The sequence below is a fragment of the Canis lupus genome, chromosome 1 (assembly GCF_011100685.1).
Source record: "Canis lupus familiaris isolate Mischka breed German Shepherd chromosome 1, alternate assembly UU_Cfam_GSD_1.0, whole genome shotgun sequence".
In the NCBI taxonomy this organism is placed as follows: domain Eukaryota; kingdom Metazoa; phylum Chordata; class Mammalia; order Carnivora; family Canidae; genus Canis; species Canis lupus.
The window spans coordinates 68517837-68541389 of NC_049222.1; the positions used below are offsets into that span (position 1 = coordinate 68517837).

General features: G+C 42.2%; 1 protein-coding gene and 1 long non-coding RNA gene across 4 annotated transcripts in view; one reads left to right on the forward strand and one right to left on the reverse strand.

Moving 5' to 3' along the window:
* LOC119870796 overlaps window positions 1-12093 on the reverse strand; it is a 36090-nt gene extending 23997 nt beyond the window's left edge. Inside the window, exons 1-2 of one of the 2 annotated variants that reach the window (XR_005353916.1) lie at window positions 11961-12093; window positions 7371-7421 (exon numbers count right to left, since the gene is read on the reverse strand). This is a non-coding gene — a long non-coding RNA (uncharacterized LOC119870796). The remainder of the gene's footprint in view (window positions 1-7370; window positions 7422-11960) is intronic. The other variant, XR_005353915.1, reaches the window with a different exon arrangement.
* The window catches only part of LAMA2 (laminin subunit alpha 2), a 584053-nt gene that overhangs the window by 447012 nt on the left and 113488 nt on the right, over window positions 1-23553 (forward strand). For both annotated transcript variants that reach the window (XM_038526758.1, XM_038526759.1), the window contains exons 35-40: window positions 8580-8691; window positions 13752-13914; window positions 15226-15436; window positions 20320-20436; window positions 21143-21306; window positions 22617-22755. In XM_038526758.1, the coding sequence (XP_038382686.1) occupies window positions 8580-8691; window positions 13752-13914; window positions 15226-15436; window positions 20320-20436; window positions 21143-21306; window positions 22617-22755 (906 nt within the window). The remainder of the gene's footprint in view (window positions 1-8579; window positions 8692-13751; window positions 13915-15225; window positions 15437-20319; window positions 20437-21142; window positions 21307-22616; window positions 22756-23553) is intronic.

The window sequence follows — 23553 nt, forward strand, 5'->3', positions numbered from 1 at the left end:
TAATTTCTCTTTCTTCAGTCTCATTGTTAGTGTAGAGAAATGCCACTGATTTCTGGGTGTTGATTTTGCATCCTGCCACACTGCCGTATGCTGTATGAGTTCTAGCAATCTTGGGGTGAAGTCTTTTGGGTTTTCTATGTACAGTGTCATGTCATCTGCAAAGAGGGAGAGTTTGACTTCTTTTTTGCCAATTTGAATGCCTTTTATTTCTTTCTGTCGTCTGATTGCTGAGGCTAGGACTTCTAGTACTATGTTGAATAGCAGTAGTGAGAGTGGACATCCCTGTCATGTTCCTGATCTTAGGGGAAAGGCTCCCAGTGTTTCCCCATTGAGAATGATATTTGCTGTGGGCTTTTCGTAGATGGCTTTTAAGATGCTGAGGGATGTTCCCTCTATCCCTACACTCTGAAGAGTTTTGATCAAGAATGGATACTGTATTTTGTGAAATGCTTTCTCTGCATCTATTGAGAGGATCATATGGTTCTTGTTTTTTCTCTTGATATGATCTATCATGTTGATTGTTTTAAAAGTGTTGAACCAGCCTTGCATCCTGGGGATAAATCCCACTTGGTCATGGTGAATGATCTTTTTAATGTACTGTTGGATCCTGTTGACTAGTATCTTGGTGAGAATTTTTGCATCTGTGTTCATCAGGGATATTGGTCTATAATTCTCCTTTTTGGTGTGGTCTTTGTCTCATTTTAGGAATTAAAGTGATGCTGGCCTCATAGAACGAGTTTGGAAGCATTCCATCCCTTTCTATCTTTTGGAACAGCTTTAGTAGAATAGGTATTGTTTCTTCTTTAAACGTGTGATATAATTTCCCTGGGAAGCCATCTGGCCCTGGACTTTTGTGTCTTGGGAGGTTTTTGATGACTACTTCAATTTCCTCCCTGGTTATCGGCCTGTTCAGGTTTTCTATTTCTTCCTGCTCCAGTTTTGGTAGTTTGTGGTTTTCCAGAAATGCATCAATTTCTTCTAGATTGCCTAATTTATTGGTGTATAGCTGCTTATAATATGTTTTTAAAATTGTGTTTGTATTTTCTTGGTATTAGTTGTGATCTGTCCTTTTTCATTCATGATTTTATTGGAGTCTTTTCTCTTTTGTTTTTAATAAGGCTCGCTAATGGTTTATCTATCTTATTAATTCTTTCAAAGAACTAACTCCTGGTTTTGTTGATCTCTTCTACAGTTCTAGTCTCTATTTCATTGAGTTCTGCTCGAATCTTTATTAACTCTCTTCTTCTGCGTGGTATAGGTTTTATTTGCTGTTCTTTCTCCAGTTCCTTTAGGTGCAAGGTTAACTTGTGTATTTGAGCTTTTTCCATTTTTTTTGAGGGATGCTTGTATTGCGATGTATTTCCCTCTTAGGACTGCTTTTGCTGTATCCCAAAGATTTTGAATGGTTTTATCTCCATTCTCATTAGCTTCCATGAATCTTCATAATTCTTCTCTAATTTCCTGGTTGAGGAAATTAGCAGGATGCTCTTTTACCTCCACATGTTTGAGTTTCTTCCAAATTTCTTCTTATGATTGAGTTTAAGTTTCAAAGCATTATGGTCTGAAAATATGCAGGGGACAATCCCAATCTTTTGGTATCAGTTGAGACTTCATTTGTGACCCAGTATGTGGTCTATTCTGGAGAAAGTTCCATATGCACTTGAGAATAATGTATATTCAGTTGCATTTCGATGTAAAGTTCTGTAAATATCTCTGAAATCCATCTGGTCCAGTGTATCATTTAAAGTTCTTGTCTCTTTGGAGATGTTGTGCTTAGAAAATCTGTCATTTGCAGAAAATGTTGTGTTGAAGTCTCCCAGTATTAGTGTATTATTATCCAAGTATCTTTTTACTTTGGTTATTAATTGATTGATATACTTGGCAGCTCCCACATTCGGGGCATAAATATTCATGATTGTTAGGTCCTCTTATTGGACAGACCCTTTAAGTATGATATAGTGTCCCTCTTCATCTCTTACTACAGTCTTTGGGATAAACTTTAATTTATCTGATATGAGGATTGCCACCCCTGCTTTCTTTTGAGGACCATTTGAAGGATAAATCGTTCTCCAACCTTTCATTTTCAGGCTGTAGGTGTCCTTAGGTCTCAAATGAGTCTCTTGTAGACAGCAAATAGATGGGTCTTGCTTTTTCATCCAGTCTGACACCCTGCGCCTTTTGATGGGATCATTAAGCCCATTCACGTTCAGAGTAAGTATTGAAAGATATGAGTTTAGTGTCATCGTAATACCTATTCAGTCCCTGTCTTTGTGAATTGTTTCTTTGGGCTTCCTCTTTCTTTTACAGGGTCCCCCTTAATATTTCTTGCAGAGCTGGTTTGGTGGTCACATATTCTTTCAGTTTCTGCCTATCCTGGAAACTCTTTATCTCTTCTTCTATTCTGAATGAGAGCCTTGCTGGATAGAGTATTCTTGGCTGCAGGTTCTTCTCATTTAGGACCCTGAATATATCCTGCTGCCCTTTCTGGCCTGCCAGGTCTCTGTGGACGGGTCTGCTGTTAATCTGATATTTCTCCCCATATAAGTTATGGATCTCTTTTCTCTTGTTGCTTTAGGGATTTTCTCTTTATCTTCGGAATTTGCAAGTTTCACTATTAAATGTTGAGGTGTTGAACGGTTTTTATTGATTTTAGGGGGAGGGGAATCTCTCTATATCCTGGATCTGAATGCCTGTTTGCCTCCCCAAATTAGGGAAGTTCTCAGTTATGATTTGTTCAAATATACTTTCTGGTCCTCTGTCCCTCTCGGCGCCCTCTGAAACCCCAGTTAAACATAGATTTTTCCTCCTGAGGAAATCTATTTCCCTTAACCTTTCCTCAAGGTCTTTTCATTGTTTCTCTCTTTTTTCCTCAGCTTCCTTCCTTGCCATCAACTTGTCATCTATGTCACTCACATTTTCTTCCACCTCATTAACCCTCGTCGTTAGGACCTCCAGTTTGGATTGCATCTCATTTAATTGATTTTTAATTTCAGCCTTATTAGATCTAGATTCTGCAGTAACAAAGTCTCTAGAGTCCTTTATGCTCTTTTCCAGAGCCACCAGTAGCTTTATAGTTGTGCTTCTAAATTGGCTTTCAGACATTGAATTGTAATCCAAATTCTGTAACTCTGTGGCAGAGAGTACTGTTTCGGATTCTTTCCTTTGTGGTGAGTTCTTCTTTCTAGTCATTTTGCTCAGTGCAGAATGGCTAAAAATGAGTTGTACTTGTTAGAAGCGCAGACTCCTCTCTGTAGCATTCCAGTTGTTCTCTCTTTAAATCTCAGGTCAAATTCGTAGGTTTTCAGGATGATTTGAAAGTTATCTAGGTAAGTTGGTGGGGACAGGTGACTTGGGGACCCTACTCCTCCACCATCTTGCCCCGCCCCCCTAATGGCAGGTTTCTACGACCATGAGGCCAGTGACAAGAATGCAGCATGGTTGGGATGGTGGTGGTTGGGACAGCAGGGTCCTCTGCCTGGCTCCCCTCCTAAGCATCAGAGGCAGCTCTTGAGCACGGGCTTCCAGTTAGCCTCTGAAAAATGCCCAAGAACTGCCCAGCCATCCACATTCACTGGCAAGCAAAGCACCTGGCACGAGACCAGCTTGAATGGTGCTGGGAAGGCATACAGAAAGATCCTTTTTGGTTCTTCCAATGGGCTTTGGAACTTCAAAGGGATTTGTAGTTGGTTTATTATTATGTTAGCTAATCACTCAATGTCTCCCATGCTTGGCACCCTGAGGAGTAAAAACAGAAATGAAATGAGTTAGAGCCTCAGCCCCACGGACAGAGATTAGATATGCAAAAACCTCACAAAGTAACTACCCAACATAGTCACAAATGGCGGTAATAACAACAGTTGGTTTTGAAAATCCCAGAAAGGGTCCCGTCCAGATGCCAACACAACACGTGTGCAGGTCACCCTGAAATACCCTCCAGCATCAGGACCTCAAGATTGACATGGACCCTGCAGGTCCGGGAAAGCTCCATAAGACAAGGTTGAATCAGGAAAGGGGAAACAGGTCCTTGCTGTAGGGGATCAAAAGTTAATTTATTTAGCAAAGTCTTCAGTGTCCACCTTGCTGTAAAACAGTGTGTAAGTGTTGACAAACCTCATGGTGGTTGTGGTGGCAAAGCCTAAAGCCATCGCAGCACAGCGGCTGATACACCCGGCAATAGAATCCTGCCAGGGCACCAAGGTTAGCCCCCAACCCGGCACCATGGTTAGAGCCCCCCCACAGCACCAAGGTTAGCCCCCCACCCAGCACCACAGTTAGAGCTCCCCCCATGGCACCAAGGTTAGCAACCCCCTACACACACACCACAGTTAGCCCCCACACACAGCACCAAGGTTAGCAACACCTCCCATGGCACCACTGTTAGCAACACCACCACCCCACCCCACCCCCGGCACCACGGTTAGCACCCCCCCATGGCACCAAGGTTAGAGCCCCTCCCCCCAGGCACCATGGTTAGGCCCCCCATTCACATCCCACAGCGCCCGGCTGGGCTGCACACACCAAGCAGGTCAGCATGGGGCACAAGTGCAGGTACGCATGCACCTGGACGGGGCGGCGATGCTGCATCGGGTCCACCCAGTGTGTATAATATTATACAACCAAAAGTCAGATTGTTCAGATTATTTCTTCTATGAAACACGAATAACGTTTCCTAGCTTTCACATCTTTTTAGCCTATTGAATCCAAACATTTAGTGTTTCACATCTAACCCAACACTGATTTCAGAAGGAATCTTTGCGAGGTGCCTGGGTGGCTCAGTTAAAGGTCCAGGTCTTGGTTTCAGCTCAGATCATGATCTCATGGGTCGTGAGATCGAGGCCCTTGGAGGGCCCCCCTGAGAGCCTCTCCCTCTGCCCGCTCCGCACCCCATGGGCTGTCTGTCTCTTGTACTTTCTCTTTCTAAAATAGATCAAAAAATGGGGAAAAAAAAAACTCTGTTACCTGGAATCCACCGTCTCTGTTCTATGGCAACACAGAATAATGGCTTTGTGGAATTGGAAAAACAATTGGAGCAACCGTAAACAGAAATCCCAAATTATTGATAGTTACTATTGCTGATTGAAATATGTATAAAATGGGTAAGAAAGCCCATTCTTTCAAGCTAAATACCTGGGAGGTGGGGGAGGGGCAGGGGGAGGGGAACATCTTAAAATGAAAATCCTATTTGAAAATGTTTTGATCATTGAATGTGAGATCCTTTCAACATGATCGGAAGAACTGCGCAAGAACAGGCAGTTATCTTTCTGGTTATGTTTTTTAGTTTGTTTGGGGGGAAAAGAAACTGGTCGGTGTCCAGTTACCGTCTACTTCATCGTTGTATTGCAGTAACAGTTTTAAAGTCACCATTGCACGTCTGCTTTGGATGCATCCCTTTGTGAAGTGTAGCACTTGGGAGTGGCAGGGAAATGCAGCATCTGCTCTCCTTCCCTTCCTCTCCCCTCAGCAGAAATGGGTTTATCAACAAGTCACAAGTTCAAACTGCTGCTTTTCTTTAAAGCCAGAAAATGCTGAATCCATTCAGAATTAATGCAAATGTTTCAGAACTGGGTTTCTGATGTTCATAAATACATTTCCTTATTAGATGAGAATGTGTGACCATTGGTGTCAGTGGGAGGATATTACTTTCAAAAAGAGGACAGAAGTATAGTCCAGAATCTCTTGTTGCGTTAGGAAAACTAGAGAACTCTTTTGGAAGAGTTGGAAGATGCAGGGGGGAGAGTACTTTGGAGAAGATACAATCAAGGTATCTCACAGTATATTAAACGAAAAATTTGAATAAGAAAGAAAGAAAAGGAAAGGAGAAGAAAAAAAAAAAGAGCCTAAGCCAAAATAGTCAGGGAGGACTTCACAGAGAAGGTCAAGTGGGTACTGACTTTTTAAGGCTGCATTTATTTTGGATAATTGGAGAAGAGTTGCAGTAGTACAAACAAAAGCTCTTTTGGGGAGTGTTTGTAGAAAAAGAGACAGTTAGAATGGTAAAAAAAAAAAAAAAGTTGGCAAAATTTGGTAGGTAATTGCTTAATCATTTATTGATCGTTCATCCAATACTTGCTATCAGTTAGTATCACACCAGGAGCTGTGTATTAAGTGATGAGCAAAACAGGCCCAATTCCTGCTCTCTGACAGCTTACCCTTCCTCCAGGGAGGTAGCCAATAAGTAGGGGAGCCATAAGTAATTCTAAAATGCATGGTAACTATGATGAACATGTTCCATGGAAAGTGGCCTAGAAATGGCCACACCCAGAGGGGACACTGATGCTGAAAGATGACAGACGATGAGGATCTGAAAGGACAGAGGAGAAGTTCATTCCAGGCAAAGGCAGCAGGATCCGAGAAGGGCCTAAGGAGGAAAAAGGTTGGCCTAGTTCATGCACCACACGGACTCCAGGGAGGCTGACTGCGTAGGGCCTTAGTGATCACTCTTTCAGCTTGGTTCTTACCATGGGTCATGGAGAATTCCTGACATCCAACCGTTGAAGTACTCATATAATCCATACCCAGTTTGTTGATGATGACACTTTACACATTATTGTATAAATTAATTAAGGAAGAAGAATGAAAGGCAGCCGGTGGGATTGTGACCATCCAGAATTTAAAAGAGACGGGGTATCAATACACATTTATTTTAAAAAATTAGATGCTTTCAACTGTGAACCAGAATTGGTAGCCTTCATGGTGTGAATATGTAACATACGATCTTTTAGGAATATAATCGATAAGGTGTTGATAAATTAGTAATATAGATAAGGATTGATAAAGCTGGTAGCCTTCATGGTGTGAATATGTAACATACGATCTTTTAGGAATATAATCGATAAGGTGTTGATAAATTAGTAATATAGATAAGGATTGATAAAGCAAAGAATAAATTTTAAGTTTGAATCATAACGTGCAGCTTCTGTGTGATAACGCAGTGCTGCTAATTCATGACTCATTAAGATATTAAAACTAACCGTAACGTAGATGAAGTCCCTTAGTATCATCTGTGATGGTGAAAATAGGAGTGAGATTATAGAGTCCAGTCAAGTCCAGGCCAGACAAACATCTGTGACAGAGTCGAAGGCCAACATCTTAAGCAGCTGACTTTAGTGATGCCAAAGTAACATTTAAAAAGCTATGTGAAAAAATAAAAAAAAGCTACGTGCATGTGTATATGCATGTGGTGCATATGTGTAAAACGTCACGTGACCTATTGATTGGCACCCTCCGGATAATTATGTCTATTTACCACACACTGCAAAGAGGGATTTTTTTGACTTCTAGTGGATCTTATCCTTTCATCCTTCTGTTTGTGATGGTAACACTCATAAGTTGAGACATAAGTCGATGATAGTTGGACCTTATATTCTTACCTTTTAGGTAAACCCTTGAAAACGGTCATGACTTAACTCTTCTACTGCACCCTGGGAAACACAAAATGCAGGATAATTTCTATAGCATCTCTTGCCATGTTCTGTATTGCCCATTTAGTTCTATTTTAATTTCTACTTAAAATCCACTTATGTATAAAAAAAATTAGAATCTCTGGGCATGTCTACAATGCAAACACTCTGGTACAAGATTATAGAGCATTAATACTCTGCCAATTTGGACCTTTTCAAATTATTTTAAGGCAGTTTGCGATTCTTTGATTCATTATCTGTAATTAGATTAGCCCTATCTTTTTAGTAAAAAAAGAAGTGATATTTATTAGCATATGCATATGCATAGAAAAATGAACTATAAACCTATTTCTAAACCTTAGAGTATCTTTTAGGAAACTTTGAATGTCACCTCTGCCATTTTTACTTGACTAAATACAACATGTCTTCCCTACGGACACATTAAGTGGATCCCTTTGTGTCGCGTGGCACCTTCACTGCGAATGAAGGTGCACATGTACGGGGATATTCTTTGGGAGGTGAGGCTATTTGTGGCGTTCTGTTTTGCTGATGGTGATGGATGGTACTATGATTAACAGCCGTCTTTTCTGGTGATGACATATGGGGAAAGTTAGCATTTCTTCTTCTTTAACGTTTTACTGGCATCTTTAGAGTGTTATAAAACAAGCATTTACTACTGAGTAGCTAAGCATTTCTCTCTCTTTGTTTCTTTAATTAACGTATTGATCTAGACTGCATCTATAGGATCAAGCTTATTGAGACAGACGGCCTGAGCCTCCTCAGGAGATCATTGCTCTGCTCCACACTTTTTCAGTAAATAAAATATGGACAAAACTGTAACATGTGGAAGCCTAAGAATCCATTAAAGACTTTTGGCAACTGTGCCTTAAAGTTACTTCAAAAATAATTGTGTTTTATCACTTCTTCTATGTCATTGTATATAGCAGGGGTTTTAAAAAGACCAAATACAGCTCTCTGATTTCCATTTAATGCAAGAAGTAATAAAGTTTAATTGTATACTTGAGCACGGGGTGTCATTTCCAGTATATCTGATCAATAATTCATCGATTGCCTTTGGCTCAGAGTTATATTTGAAAGAAAATGTAGCCAGTGGGAGCTTATCTAGCTGTAGCTTCATCATCTCAATTAATTATGCTTTTCCTGCATTTGGATCATTAGGCTACCAAAGTGACAGCAGATGGCGAGCAAACTGGACAGGATGCTGAGAGGACCAACAGGAGAGCAGACTCCTTAGGAGAATTCATTAAGGAGCTTGCCCAGGATGCAGAAGGTATTAGAATCATTTAATTTAATCATTATGTCTCCCACCAGAAAAATAGAAAAAGGGATTACACAGGATTGGAATTTCTCTAGTAAGAAATGACATTTCTCAACCTGAGGGTCGGGTTTTGAAAAGTATTTTGGTTGGGATATTCAAGGGCATTCTCTGCTGAGCATCTACAGTCTACAGTGTTAAATTAGGGGCCACAGTCCGTGAATTAGTAATTATGGGGGCAGAGTCATGGTAAATTGAGTACAGTTCCTTAGGAATGCTTTCATTTTTAAGGAATGGCTATTATGATTAAACTAATGGGCAACTTATGCTTTGCCATTGTTTGTATTCAAAATTATTCAAAAAATTGTTAAATTTTTTAAAGCTAATGTTATCATCCTGCTCAGTACATTAAAGCAGCACTTTAATTTCTCAAAATGGCTTTTAAAATACTTGGTGCTGTTTTTAATGAACATCTGTTGCTTGGGGTTTGGATTTGCTATCTTACCAGAGGCTTCAGTGCATTTAGTTCCTAATTCTCTAGGAATTAGTTCTTGGCATCTACCAATTCTCTACTGAGAATCAAAGTGGAAGCCAGTTGGGGGCTAAACCACAGGTTAAGAACTCTTATAGGAAACACGGAAAACAGCAACAACAACAAAACCCAAGATCTTAAGTATCTATTATACAAGAAACATACACGCATGTTTAGAAAGTAAGAAAAATGCTTCGGCTTTTTTTCTTTAGAAAATAAAATATTTTTATTGCTGTACAGTGCTATGTATTTTAGACATTTTACTTGGAAATATAGCCAAATAAATCAGGACATGAGATAACGTTCAAGGCAGATCCTAACAGGGAATTCTTAGGAATCCCTGGCCAAGAAGAGACAGAGACTCCCAAAGATTTCCCCACTGCAAGGAGCAACAGAGTTTTAATCTGAAGCAAAACATGTCAGGATCTGAAACAGAAGTTACACGTACCAGAAAATTCGTGATTAACTCATTATGGTTTATCCTCTGCTCACTGGAGTTTTTGCGCTTTCCCTGGTTTTATTTTATTAATGCAACTTGAGGTGTTCTCCATCCCGCAGTCCTTCTACCCCACACATATAAAAAACAAAAAAAAATCCCATTGCAAGTGAGACAGTTTCCCTCTGCCTGGATCCATGAAGGCCTGTCAATGCTTACAGCCTATCCTGGAAGCTTATTTTGAAATCATTTCAATCAAACATTCATGCATAAGAATAAATGCTTGTGCATGGTCTCAATAGGCTCCAACATCAGCCCTGCTCATTTGTTTCCTCTGCGTTGTGCCCACCACCCGGGCTGTGCAAAGGCACCAGCAGGGGCAGGTGGAAATGAGATCTAGGCCAGGTTTGCTCATCACCCACTGTCCATCCATCTGAGGGGTCGCCCATTCCCTAAGCTGTGCATCAGGCAGGCAGTCTGGTTGTGTCTGTCCAGATGGGACAGTGCTTTGCTGATTCACATGAAGAACCCCATGGGGTAGCCGTGATCCCGTACGTGGGAGAAATGTGCACCCTCCTCCCTTCTTCCAGCAGGTACTAATGTAAATGACCACAAGTATGATAAGCACAGCCCTTTAGAAAAGAACTTTGACAAAACTAGTCCAACTATCGAAATTTCCTGAATGTTTAAATTGGAATATGCAAGAGGTAAACCAAATCCTGACTGAGGCGTTTATATGGTACTGCAAGTCTTGGCGGTTCAGGAGATTTTTTTTTTTTTTAAAATAAAGGAAATTCACCAAAAGCCTTAAGTAGGTCATATATCCACACCCATTTTGTCTCTTATAATTATACCAATTGGGGATAATATCAGTACTTTTAGTTTTATTAGTGACAATAAATTGCTGTGGGAAAAGTACATGTGTTAGCCCAGCATTTGTCTATTTCAGTTTTATTTTTAGGGAGATGCAGCACCTTACTCCCCATCTTCCATCCTAAGTCATGGTCTCTTCCTGCATAATCAAGGTCTCTTAATCCAAGGCATTCTTATCTCACTATTAAGTTTTAAAATCTACTTTGCTGTGACTTCTGATTAGATCACAAATATGCTATATTTTATTCCATGAACTATTAGAATTAATGATTGAATATATATAAACATGTATATATATATATATATATATATATAAAACAACCCATATATAGATATACATGTGTGTGTATATATATGATGTATTAGCATATGTACCAACATATATTAGGACTGAATAAATGCTAGACACCTTCTTTCCTATTTCTCAGGTCACAGTAGTATTTGTCATTCATGATGAATTTACCCATCAGAGGATATATTTTTTTTAGGCTCAGTAGGAAAAACAACTTTGTTTCTCCTGAGGAATTAATGTATTTATATGTTACAGATACTGTGTACTTAGGTATCCCTTTTTTATCTGCTGCTATGCTCTGGCTCCTGAGATACCGTCTATTAATATGTCTTCTGATTTACATTATTTTTTATCTTTAGTCCATCTCCTTTTATGTTAATTTTATCTTATTTTAAAGATATTTCAAAACTACTTAAAATTCCCTTTGAAATAAAGGAGAAATATATAAGTAAATTTAAGAGATATATTAATGTTACAATTATCCTCAATCCTATTGAAGATGGACTGAACCCACAGTGGATATCTTTGAATAAGAGACTTAACAACACATTCATCTTTAGTTTTAAAATATTCAGAGAATTTCCAAATTCCATATGTAGAAGCAGAAGAGCAATCACATCTCTTCTATTAAAATGATGCCTTGCTTTCTCAACACAGTATCATTTTGCTAAAGCGGCTGGTGTGTGCCTTAATAATTTCTTCTAGTTGTTTCCATAATTATTTTCATTTAAAAGAAAGGATACATATGCTCCAAAAGGTCCAGGCATCCCTTTCTTTTCCTTTCCTCTCTCTTACATCATTCTTTTTCCAGCAAGCTCTTCTCTGCAGAAGTTTGGTTTTGAGAAGAGACCACAAGTGAGGCTGCATCTCTCAGCATTACCCCCTTACAACCACCTAGACTCAGGACCTAATGTCCATCAAATTTCAAAAAATATCTCTCGTCAAAGCTCAGTATATATTCACTTAATGAAAGAAAAGCATACACCTTTGACGAGTTGAGAAGTGGGATTTATGAATGCAAAGGAGGTCAGGGATTAGTTACATAATACAGTTAGTCAAAGTCAACATACAGACAGGCCAAAGCAGGAGAGGTGCCATAAGGGGAACCAAATCTACCACCTTTCCTGAAATCTAAGAAGTATAAACCATACATTTAATCGTTGGCATGTTCTGGCATAGTTCTCGCAGAGTCTGCTGGATCAAGGAGCTTTCCTTCATCAGGCCATGGTCACTGTGGTTCCTTGACAAACACCCCGCAGCCTAGGTGATAACTTAGCAACGGTGGGGGTGGAATCTTGAGAAGGTTCTTTGGTGTATGTCAAAGTAGGAGGGCTAAGTATTGGCCAAGAAAGAGCCACCCTCACTAACTCCTAGGAATATGGCCCCTGAGCAATAATTTCTGCCACAGGGCTAGGAATGGCCATATTAGTTCTTTAAAAGAGTTGATTCAAATTGTTCTGCAGGTTAAACTATGGCTGTTAGAATAAGGTGTTGACAGCAGCAGCTTTCTAACTAAACACCTTAATCACGAAAAGAGAATTCAAAAGATATATTTTGGAAAGGGTAAAATTAAAGATTGAAACCCGATTCCTTCTGCTAAACCATGATTTTCAAACTCTAGCATACAGCATGAAGCCCCCAAGGGCCTGTTAAAACACAGATTCCTGGTCCCCTTGGGCCCAGAATTTTTAACTCAGTAGGTCTGGGTCAGGGCCTGAGAATCTCCGTTTCTAGTCAGTTCCTGGGGTGAAACCAGTGCCGCTTGCTTAGAGACCACATCTCAGAACTGCTGTGCAAACTCGCCATGTCACACCTGTCGTGGCTGCTCTGTTTGGCCTCTGTCCACCTGTTCCAGGGACCCTGACTACTACCCTTGGGATAGCTCCAGCCAGTGCCAATCGGGACAGTTTTTCCGAGAATAGAAGTGAATTTTCAGGATCCTTTACATCCTAAAGACGTCTTAGAATCTAGCGTTGAATGGGATGAGCACTGGGTGTTATTCTATATGTTGGCAAATTGAACACCAATTAAAAAAATAATAATAATCTAATGTTGAATAGTAGAAAATGCCTCTTAGCCAATCCTCATCCTGGGGATGTTCCCAGGTGATAGTACAGAAGTCAGGGTTTGGTGCACAAGAGTCTGAGAAAATATCTCCCTTCAACCTGTTATGTTAATGTGCCATAGAACACACTCCGGGACAAGTTGGCCTAAAACTAGAACCGCATAAATGTTTCAACCCCCCAGTTTTTCAGACTTTTATCTGACATGGGATTCTTTTACCAAATGAAACCAGAACACTAACCTATGAAATAGATGCTTGATAGGACTGACATCACTGATGAATGCCTGAAGCACCTAGAAAGGCCTAAGATTCTGAAGGGCACAGTCCGAAACTTTATTCAATGCACAATAAACACAGGCCCTTCCAGTGGGTGTTGTTGCTAGAAGGTGGCTTTGGGCCTTAAGCTATGACCCGCATCCCAAGACCAGTGCTTCCTGCCTCATTCCCTCAAACAAATGAATACAGGCTGTGTGGACGTAGGAGGGTAGGTCTGTTTGCAGAGATCTCATCACCGACGGGCTTTGGACTCAGAAGGTGATTGTGTCTCTCAGCAGTGCTGACCTTGTGCTTTCATCTCCCGAGGGCTACGTGACATGCCTCACGGTTTGCCTCTCACCTGAAGAAGGTCTGAGCCATTTCCTTACTTGCATTTTTCTTCCTTGCGATGCAGAAACGTCATACTTGAATTACCGTGACCCCCGAAAGAAATATAGTTGGAGGGATATGTCACCTTTCCCTTCTTGTTACGGATTGACCGGCTCTCTGTTCCCAGCGGAACGCCCATGGCAGGTGGTGGGGGAAGAGCAGATGCTTGGTGCCATTTTTGCATGTGGCACTTGCGTCTACTGACTTACAAAATTTGTTCTACCCCCTGCAGCTGTGAATGAAAAAGCCGTAAGACTAAATGAAACTCTAGGAACTCAAGACAAGGCCTTTGAGAGAAATTTGCAAGCGCTTCAGAAAGAGATTGACCAGATGATGACAGAACTGAGGAGGAGAAATCTAGATAAGCAGAAGGAAGTTGCTGAAGATGAACTGGTGTAAGTCGGTGCTTTATTATTTTTTTCATCTAATAAAATGAGCTTTCCAAATGGCTGTTTGTAGTTTTCTAAAATTTTTATCACCCTTATGAATAGAAGATACTTTGTTGCATATTTTTCACTTGGTTATGATTTATCCTGCTCTGAAGTGGATTAAAAGCATATTTTTGCCTATATTTAAGTAATCAGATAATTTATCTTTTCGGTACTGTCCCTTCCATAATGGGGCTAATGGACTTGCTTTATTAATTGCCTATGTTAGGGACCTCTAAACCATCAATAGCTTTTTGTTGTTGTTGTTTTAATAAAAATATCTCTGGATGAATAAAGCTATGAATTCAGCAGTCTACTCTGCGCATTTTGTCATTTTAGGAGATGCTGAGTAGAAGGTCATCAAATAATAAATGCCTCACTCATACTTTGAAATTAGGGCTGAAAATTTGAGGCTGGGAAGAGCAATTGTGATTTTACTAATGCAAATGACCTCTGTGACTACACACTCAATTGAAAAAAAAAAGATGCTTATATTTATATTTATAGTCAGTTAACTTCAAAGTGATGGTGCTATTAATACTTAAATAATATATGCTAAACCAACAATATCAGCACCACCTGAGAACTTGTTAAACATACAAATTGCTAAAACCCACCCCAGACCTCCTGACTCGAGAGATGTGGGGTTGGGGCCCAGCGATCTGTTTTTATGAGCAGTCTGGGGGATCATGATGCCTGTTAGTTTGAGAACTACCATTTTCCAAGTGTTTTGTCTTTCTTAAAGGCTTAGAATACTATTACTGTAGGAAAACCCTAAATTAAACCCAGGAAACTCCCAGATCACTCAGCTGAGAGAAGAAAGAAAAATATATCAGTATCATGATATTATATTAGCACGCCAGTAACAGTGCTTTTCACGATTTCTAACCAAATATAGCAATGTTTATACCTTATATTCAGAGTAACAGAGAAAACGTATCACTATGGTGAATCGGGGGGCTTTTCTTTTTTGGTATGTGAAGTGAATCGTAAAATTTATTTCATCTGTCAGGTTATGAGAACAACATGACTCTTTCCAAATTGAAAATGCTATATTACTAACGCATTATAAATGGGCGTATTTTTTGTGCTTCAATATATTAATTATAAGTGGCCTTGCCAGTTTTCGGGTATCCGTTTTCATCCCGATTTAGTACATAGTCTGCTTTAAATATTGTCTTATTTTCCCGCTCTTGTAATGCTAGCATCTCTTTGTAACACAGTTTAATACCAATAAACCATGAGGCAGTGACAAGGGCTTATTACTATCACTTGCAGAGCCGCAGAAGGCCTTCTGAAGAAGGTGAAGAAGCTATTTGGAGAGTCCCGAGGAAAGAACGAGGAAATGGAGAAGAATCTCCAAGCGACGCTGGCCGACTACAAAGACAAAGTTGATGATGCTTGGGACCTGTTGAGAGAAGCCATGGACAAAATCAGAGAGGCTAATCGCTTGTCTGCAGTAAACCAGAAAAACATGACCACTTTAGAAGTGAGTCGTAGAGATTCTCGTCTGAATCTCTAGGGACAGGGTGGTGGGTTGGGGGTTGAACATGGCTGCATGAGTCGAGTTGATGTGTGTCCAAATCAAGAACAACTCTGAAAGGAGCCTTCTAAAACGTAGAACAGGGCGTTTGGTCCTTAAAAAAAAAAATCAATGACCATTGCCATAGAATCAGATAAAATTTAGATTACACAATATCGAAGATTCTAAGGGGACACAATGGGAGTCAAGGGACCTTGATCTTAATGACAACTGTGTCACCTTCTAGAAAGACATCTTGAGCAAGTCAACAGACGTCTCTGAGCCTTAATCTTCAAACTACAGAATGAGTGCAGTTTTATGCCAAGCACCTCTGTGCCACCTCTGAGTCCTGACCTCCTGCGACCCTGTAACCCATCACCGTTGTTTAGGCACGTAGCTGCCACAGGTCACGAGAGGGCCGAGCATTTCCTAATGGAATCTGGCACCTTGAGAGTCCAGGGCTTGAGGAGATTTGGGTTCTCTTTTCCTCTGCAGTGTGTTCTGTGCAAATGGTATTTTAAAGAGACTGTCGTGAACGGATCAAGTCTCAGTCATTTTTCCCTCTTTCTCCTCACAGACAAGAGATAATTCTCTCCTACAGAAATGATGGGCAGCCTTTGCCTTTTGCAGACAGCTGACGAGCCAGCACTAGCATGGATTCTTCTTTCCCTTCCCTCCTCCCCCATCCCTCCCTTTTTCTTCTTTCTTTCCTTCGTTTCTTTCCTTAATACTTAATGGGACAAACTGAGTGCTTGCCCCAAGAGAAAATTCAGCACGTAGGACGGTATAACCTATATTTGGTATTTAAACAACAGCAGCAGTTTCTCCCCAGAAACACACCTCCCTTTGCTGTTTGCAGAGTATTTGACTCCAACAGGTCTGAAGAGGGAAGCGGCCCTCTGTCGCTTCTGCTGTATGATGTCACCTTTGGCTGTAGATGAACAGCCTCTGGCCTGTATTGTGCCTCCGGAAATGTGTGTGGAATGGCAGCTGAAGACAACAAATCTGGATTTCTTTTCCTCTGTTCATTTTTTTCCATTTTCCTTAGATTAAAAAATAACAGGAGGGGTTAAATTTTTTAAAGATTTTATTTATTCATTTGTGATAGAGCAAGAGAGAGAGAGTACAAGCTTGGGGGGGCAGGTGGGCAGAGGGAGAGTGAGAAGACTGCCTGCTGAGCAGGGGCCCCCGACGTGGACTCGATCCCAGCACCCCGGGGTCATGACCAGAGCCAAAGGCAGACGCTCCACCACGGAGCCACCAGGCGCCCCAAGGAATTAATTTCTTTAAGTATTTTTCTTCTTCTGGTCCCCCTCTTGAGATGTATCTGCCACAGATCCAGGATAATCAGAGGCAACAACATGAAGAAAGACTCAGAATGTCCCCGAATTGTAATCTGGGGACCCCACCCCGAGGCTCCGTCTTCTCCAGCTTGCACCCCGAGAGCTATCAGGTTGGCTACGGCAGGGTTGGCTTTGGGAAGCAGAGATGATCACGTTTGCTTCGCAGAGCACCTGGGGCTCGGCTGGGCTCCACCGCTGGCTCCCCGCATTTGTCCTTGTCGCTGTGATGGGAGGTTGAGGAGCCCCCTTTTCTCTCAACTGAGGGATCTCATCTTAACCAGTTTGGCATCTACGCACGTGCTGGCAGGATTGCAGCAAGTGCCACCCGTCACCTCCCCAGCGCCCACATATGATTCAACTTCTGGGCGACACTCATGGTGTGCCTTCCCTGGGGGGCGCCTCTCTGTTTTATGGCAACAGTTTAAGAAATTAAAATCACCTGCGTGGAAGGACAGCATAATAAGCATTCGGGAAGTATTTAAGGAAGAGTTCTAGGGGCGCAGGAAGTGGCCCTTTCGTGGCTCCTTCCTTCCAGTGATGTCTAAATCCAGGAGCCATCCTCTGGGCAGCCCGGACAGGCCTGGAGCTCATGTGGTCACATTGCCATTCTACACGGTCCCTTCAGCATTTTTGCTTTATGTGTCACGCTAACTACAGGCTTGTTCAACGCTCACTGCAAGAAATCGATGCACCGAGGCAACTAACAGGAGCAAGGCACAGCTCACCTGGTGGCCAGGGCTTCCTACGCTGATCCCAGGATCCTGCTACACCCACCAACCCAGCCAAAGGCTGGTTCCCTGAGCTCCTCCCCGGAGTGTCAAGCTGCCGATCCCGGCTGCAGCCCAGGGGCCACATTCTAAAGCTCCCCCGAGGGTGCCCCCATGTGCATACTGGTTGGAGAGCCAGGGCTACAGCTCATTATTCAATCAGATGGATCCGATGGATTTTATTTATTTATTTATTTATTTATTTAATCCGATGGATTTTAAATAGGTGACTGCACTGGCCTGTGCTCACAAGGAAGGTGCTACCCTGAAGACCGAGTCAAGTGTCACTGGTTTATTTTAGGGAGACAAAGATATATTTTTGACTAAAAACACTTACCGAGCCCCTACTAAGTTCAAGAAATGTGCACAAACACAAAAAATTGATTGTCTCAGACCCTGGTCCTCATGGTGCGGTCCTTGGAACAGCAACGCAAGCACCAACTAGGAACTTGTTTTTAAAAAAAAAATGCAAACTCTTGAGCCCTGCCCCAAACCTATCAACTCAGAAACTGGAAGTGGAGCCCAGTAACGTGTATTTTAAAAATCCCTCCGGTGATTCAGATGTGGCCTTCAGTTTGAGAACCACTGGCATAAAGAAGAAAACAGCGTCTCTGATGACTTCAAGTGACTTGTACTTAGTGGGAGGGACACAGAACTAAGTCACTCTGTGTCCTAGGGTAATCATCATGGAGCTCCAAAGGAGAGGCATCCAAATCACCCCCGGGTTGAGGAGGGCTTCCCAGCGGACATGAGAAGTGTGCTGAGTCCTGCGTGATGAGAACCAGTCACTCAAAGTAGAAAAGAAAGAATATCCCAGAAATAGGGAAAACCACATGCAGAGACACGGAGGTGGAAAAAAAGCCAATGCCAGGCATTTGAGGGGAAATGCAGCGGTTTGATAGGATTGGAGTGCAGAGCTCCTAGGAAGGGAAGGCGAGGGATTGTGGGGGGAGAAGACAGGCGTGGTGCATCCTGGTGCATCCTGAGATCCAGGTGAGGACTTTGGGCCTTATCCCGAAAACCACCCTTAACAGTTGAAATAGTGGAGTCATGAATCACAGTCACATTGTGGGCGGTCTGTGAGCGGCTCTCAGGAGCTCGAGGACTCATTCTGTGTTAGGACGGAGCACAGGGGCCCGGGAGGGGAGGGGACAGCAGGGTGTGTTCAATGTGACAGCCCCGGGCAGTGGGCCACCCACGTGTCTGAGCCCCACAGGAACGATTCCTGGCCTCGCAGGCCTCAGTTGAGGCAGTTTGACCTGTCGCGGGTGAGTGTGGGCTGGGAGCGTCAGCTAGAGACCCCAAAAGGACAGCCTGATAGCAGGGATGAGGGGAGTGACAGTCGCGAGAGCCCAGGCACAGGGCTCGGGAGGGCGAGGTGATCTTCCAGGACGTCAGGGCAGCCAGGCTCCCTCCGGCCGCTGAGCAGATGTGCGCCTGGGATGCTGGCCCCAGAGCATCACCGAGGCCCCGAGCACAGCCCTGGGCGAGGGCTCCAGGTGGCCGCCAGCGCTGGGGGAGCAGAGGAACACGGGCGGAGCCACTGCCCCACCCTGTCACCTGGCCACCAGTCGGTGGGGGTCAGTGGGGTCGTTGTGGCTGCCCCGTCTCCTGGCCATTGGTCGGTGAGGGTCAGTGGGGTCAGTGTGGCCACCGCGTCACCCGGGCCGTCAATCGGTGGGGATCAGTGGGGTCGGTGTGGCCACCCTGTCATCTGGGCCATCAGTCGGTGGGGATCAATGGGGTCGGTGAGGCTGCCCTGTGGCCTGCGCCATCAGTCGGTGGGAAATCAGTGGGGTCGGTGTGACCGCAAATCATTTGTTCAGCTTGCTGGTCTTTTAAAAGGTGATAAACACCGGAGCGTGCCAGTTAGTGTAGAGTTAAATGAGGAAAGCCCATGCCGCTCCCTGGCTCAGGTGGACGTGGAAAGCCATGTGAGAGCAGCTTTATCATCCCTAAGGAACCATCAATGACAGAGGTGTAAAGTGGACCCGGTTCAACCACAAGTGATTGGAAGAATGAGTGAGACATTTAAGGGGGAAAAATGTTAGGCAAAGGTACCCTTCAAATATCAAAATAACGATACCTTCTCTCCTGGATTTTCCCCCCCTCGGCGAGGACTGAGCTCCATGGGTTCGGAAGCGAGCTGTCAGCACCAAGGAAAAATTAGAACCTGCTTCGTTTTTAATGGAACCGTCCATTAAGTTTTTTCTTCTATGTGTTCGTTTCTCTTTTTTTTTTGAAAAGCACTTCCCCTAAGTTCCCTTAAAAATCTCACATTTTCCAATTTTTCCAGAACTCCAGTAAACAAAGTCTGCTCAGGTGTGTGCTCCCGAAATGCCCCGTTGGCCTTCTGTCTTGGGATGTCAGTCTAGGTCCCGTGTGATTCAGGGCGCCAGCACGTTGCAGCCACCCATCTCCAGCACTCACACCCGAGTTTAAACACGGGTGTCCGTCTTGCTTCAGAAATAGTTCTCGACTCCTCCGCTAACAGCACATAACTTTTCTTCTCCTGGGTGACTTTCTCACACTGCGAGGAAGAAAGTCCCCATAGAGGCATTTAAATACAGTGACCCTGGACGGACTGGCCGCGTAGTCTAGCCCCTCTCATCCAGCACGACACGCGCTGGCTTTGCACAGCCTGTGTTCTCAGCTCAAGGAGGTCAGGAAGGAAGGAAACTGGGCTGGACGGGGTTTCCTCCCAAGGGCATCTTGACCTTTTGTTCCTCCTGTACCACAGAGAAAGAAGGAGGCTATTGAGCGCGGCAAACAGCAAGCGGAGAACACTCTGAAAGAAGGCAACGACCTACTGGACGAAGCCAACCGTCTTGCAGGGGCAATCAACTCAGTCATAGAGGTGAGTATTTCATGAAAGCTGACGTTAAAAGCAAATAATAATGGCATAGGCTGTCATAAGTGGGAAACACTGAAAAATCTCGGTGACATAAGCAAATATTAGTTGTATGTTTTTTCTCGTGGGTGTCACATCGCTTCTGCATGACTCCGTTGTGACCGTGCCACGCTCTTGGCACCAGTTAGAACCTCGCTGTTCTCCCAATAGACGCGAGCTCCTGCGGGAGAGTACACACAACACCCTATACACCTGCATTTCCTCCTCAGTGATGAAGGGCATTTCTTGTTCCCAGGATAGCTCTTAAAACCTGCCTCAATATTTATATGACATTAGTTAAAAGAGAAATGTAAACCTGTAAGCAGACTTCCAACGTAGTGTGTGAGGCAGTCGACTCTGTGATCTACAGCAAGAGGAGCACATGTAGCCTGAAATATCCCGATGACTAGCATTTATACATTCATACCTACGAAGAAGCATTTTCTGAGAAAAAGCGAGTTAGGTTCCTCCCGGTGTAAATTTGCCCCATATATTTCCTAATCTTTGTCATTAAATAACAGCTTTTATTCTGTATTCTCTTTTTGCTCTATTAGTAAAGTTGAGGTTTCATAAAAAGGGTAAGTGTGTGTAATTATATCTCCTAGAGAGATTAGTGACTGAGAGAAGGTGTGGATTCGCTTACTTAAAATGCCCTCTCGTCTCTCTGTATCAGTACGTTGAAGACATTCAAACTAAATTGCCGCCCATGTCTGAGGAGCTTAAAGATAAAATTGATGACCTCTCCCAGGAAATAAAGGACAGGAAGCTTGCTGAGAAGGTGTCCCAGGCTGAGAGCCACGCGGCTCAGTTGAATGACTCATCTGCTGTCCTTGATGGGTATGTCATTTGTTGTTGGAAACGTCTATGTATCTTGACACTTGTCCAAGAGTTGTGACGAGCGGAAATGGTAGAAAATCTCTTTCAGATCTTGATTTCACTAATTATGAACATACGAACTACATGGCCTTTCTGTGGAAGAGCCTAATTAGGAGGGTCTGGGCAAAGCTCCACTGAAGCGGCATCAAAAGTCTGAGTTAAAAGTGGATTCGAATATGGCTTGGTAGGGAGTGAACATAGCCTTAGGCTATACTAAGAAAAAAATATTTTCTGTTCTTTATTAGTGAGCACAGCAGTTGCCTTATTAGCATTTTAAATAATAATATATAAACACACAGTCTGCTTCAAATTCTACTTTTATGTTTTTAATGAAATCGAAACTCTTTATTGTTAGAAGAGTGGCTTTTGAAAATATGGCCCCCATATATAGCCTTCAAGTCTTTTTTTTTTTTTTTTTTCTATTTCAAACTCCAGGGAGACACTACATTGTTCCCTGTGAAATAACAGCTCACTATAGCTGGGACTCTTACATGGGTCAGAGGAAGGAGGGAGGGGTGGCAAGGTGTGTTTGACCTAGAAATAGCCTTCTAAGTATAACTGGTAAGTTTCCCCTACAATTTTGGGATCATCCTAGTAAATATCGGTCCTATAAGCCCCAAGAATAATTGCCTCAAGTCTGTTATTTAATATATAACATGTGTGAGTTCTATTTTAGGGCTTGATATCATTGATACAAAGGAAAAATATTAATGCTTGAAGACCCTGGGCACAATTCATGCATGATTCATGTTATAGTAAACTTTTGCCCACTTAGCCTGTAAACTAGAAGTCCATAGATGCAGGCTCCAGGTCCTTCATTAGTGAGTATCGGTCACGTAACCTGGAACAAGCTATTTAACCTTCTGGGATTCACTTGTCTTCGTCTGGGCAGTACATCTCCCCTAAAGAGACTTTGTGAAATTCATTCCAGGAATATGGTGCAAGTGTTCTGAGACATATGGCGTGCTTTACAAATGACATAAAGGATCATCTCGCTGCTCACAGTTGCACGGTGTCTGTGGCTGCAGAAATTTTTGAAAGATACTATGGGTATTTAAAAATATGTTGGTAGTATTTCATAGCTGAATTACTTAGGAATATGAATTTAAATTGAAAACTACAATATAATACAATAAGTAGGTACCTCATTATGACTTGGAATCATAATGATCTTGGCTGTGATCATTTGGAAGCCATATTTGTTATAAGTAGAATGTTCTTCATTTGAGTACCAACTGTTCTGATGTTCTTTTTGGGGGTGATTCCAACAGAATCCTTGATGAGGCTAAAAACATCTCATTCAATGCCACCGCAGCCTTCAATGCTTACAGCCATATCAAGGACTCTATTGATGAAGCTGAGAAAATTGCCCAAGAAGCCAAGGGTCTTGCTCATGAAGCTACAAAACTGGTAAGAACAAATAGTGTTATGTACTAAAAATGCAGATCAGTCTTTTGGAACAAATACCTAAAGGAAATTTCTCAAGTTTAAATGAGCTCAGGAAAATCCCAGTAAACCAGAATATTTATTTTGAATTACTTTCAAAGGCTCCTTTTAAATCGTGTCCAAAATAAACTTTCAATGTGCTATAATCATAATAGAACTCCTTTCTCAATCTCTCACTACTTTCTACTGCTGATAAGGGTCTTGAAATTATTGCAGATGCCAAGCAGTTTATGCCACCAACTCACAGAAGAAAAACAGTTAAACATAGGGCTCTGGACAGGGAAGTCTGTCGCTATTATTCCAAATACCATCAATGGGAAAGTGCCCCGAAAATTAACACCACTGCTTAAATGCGCTCACAAATTGGTTATATGTGAAGTTTGCCTAGAAAGTGTACATTTCATAAGACACATGAAATCATATGCTTCTCAACTATTTATACTATTTTTATCAATTAAAACCTTTACCTTCAAAGCAATCTTTGGCTGCTGTTATTGTTCAAAATACACTTGGAAATAATATTTCAGAATTTGAGGGCTCCAAGTATAGCACATTATCTGAGTATCTTCAATACTGACAAATCTTCATTCTTTACATGTAGGGCAACACTTTGTAAATAAGTTATGCAATGCACATTCATAAAACTATTTTAGGCTAAAAAAAAACATTTCATAAGAAACATAGGAGGAGTTAAAATGTTTGAACTCCTGTGGTCTTCGCATCAGAATTTCAGGAGGAAAAAACTTTGATTGGACCTTAGAC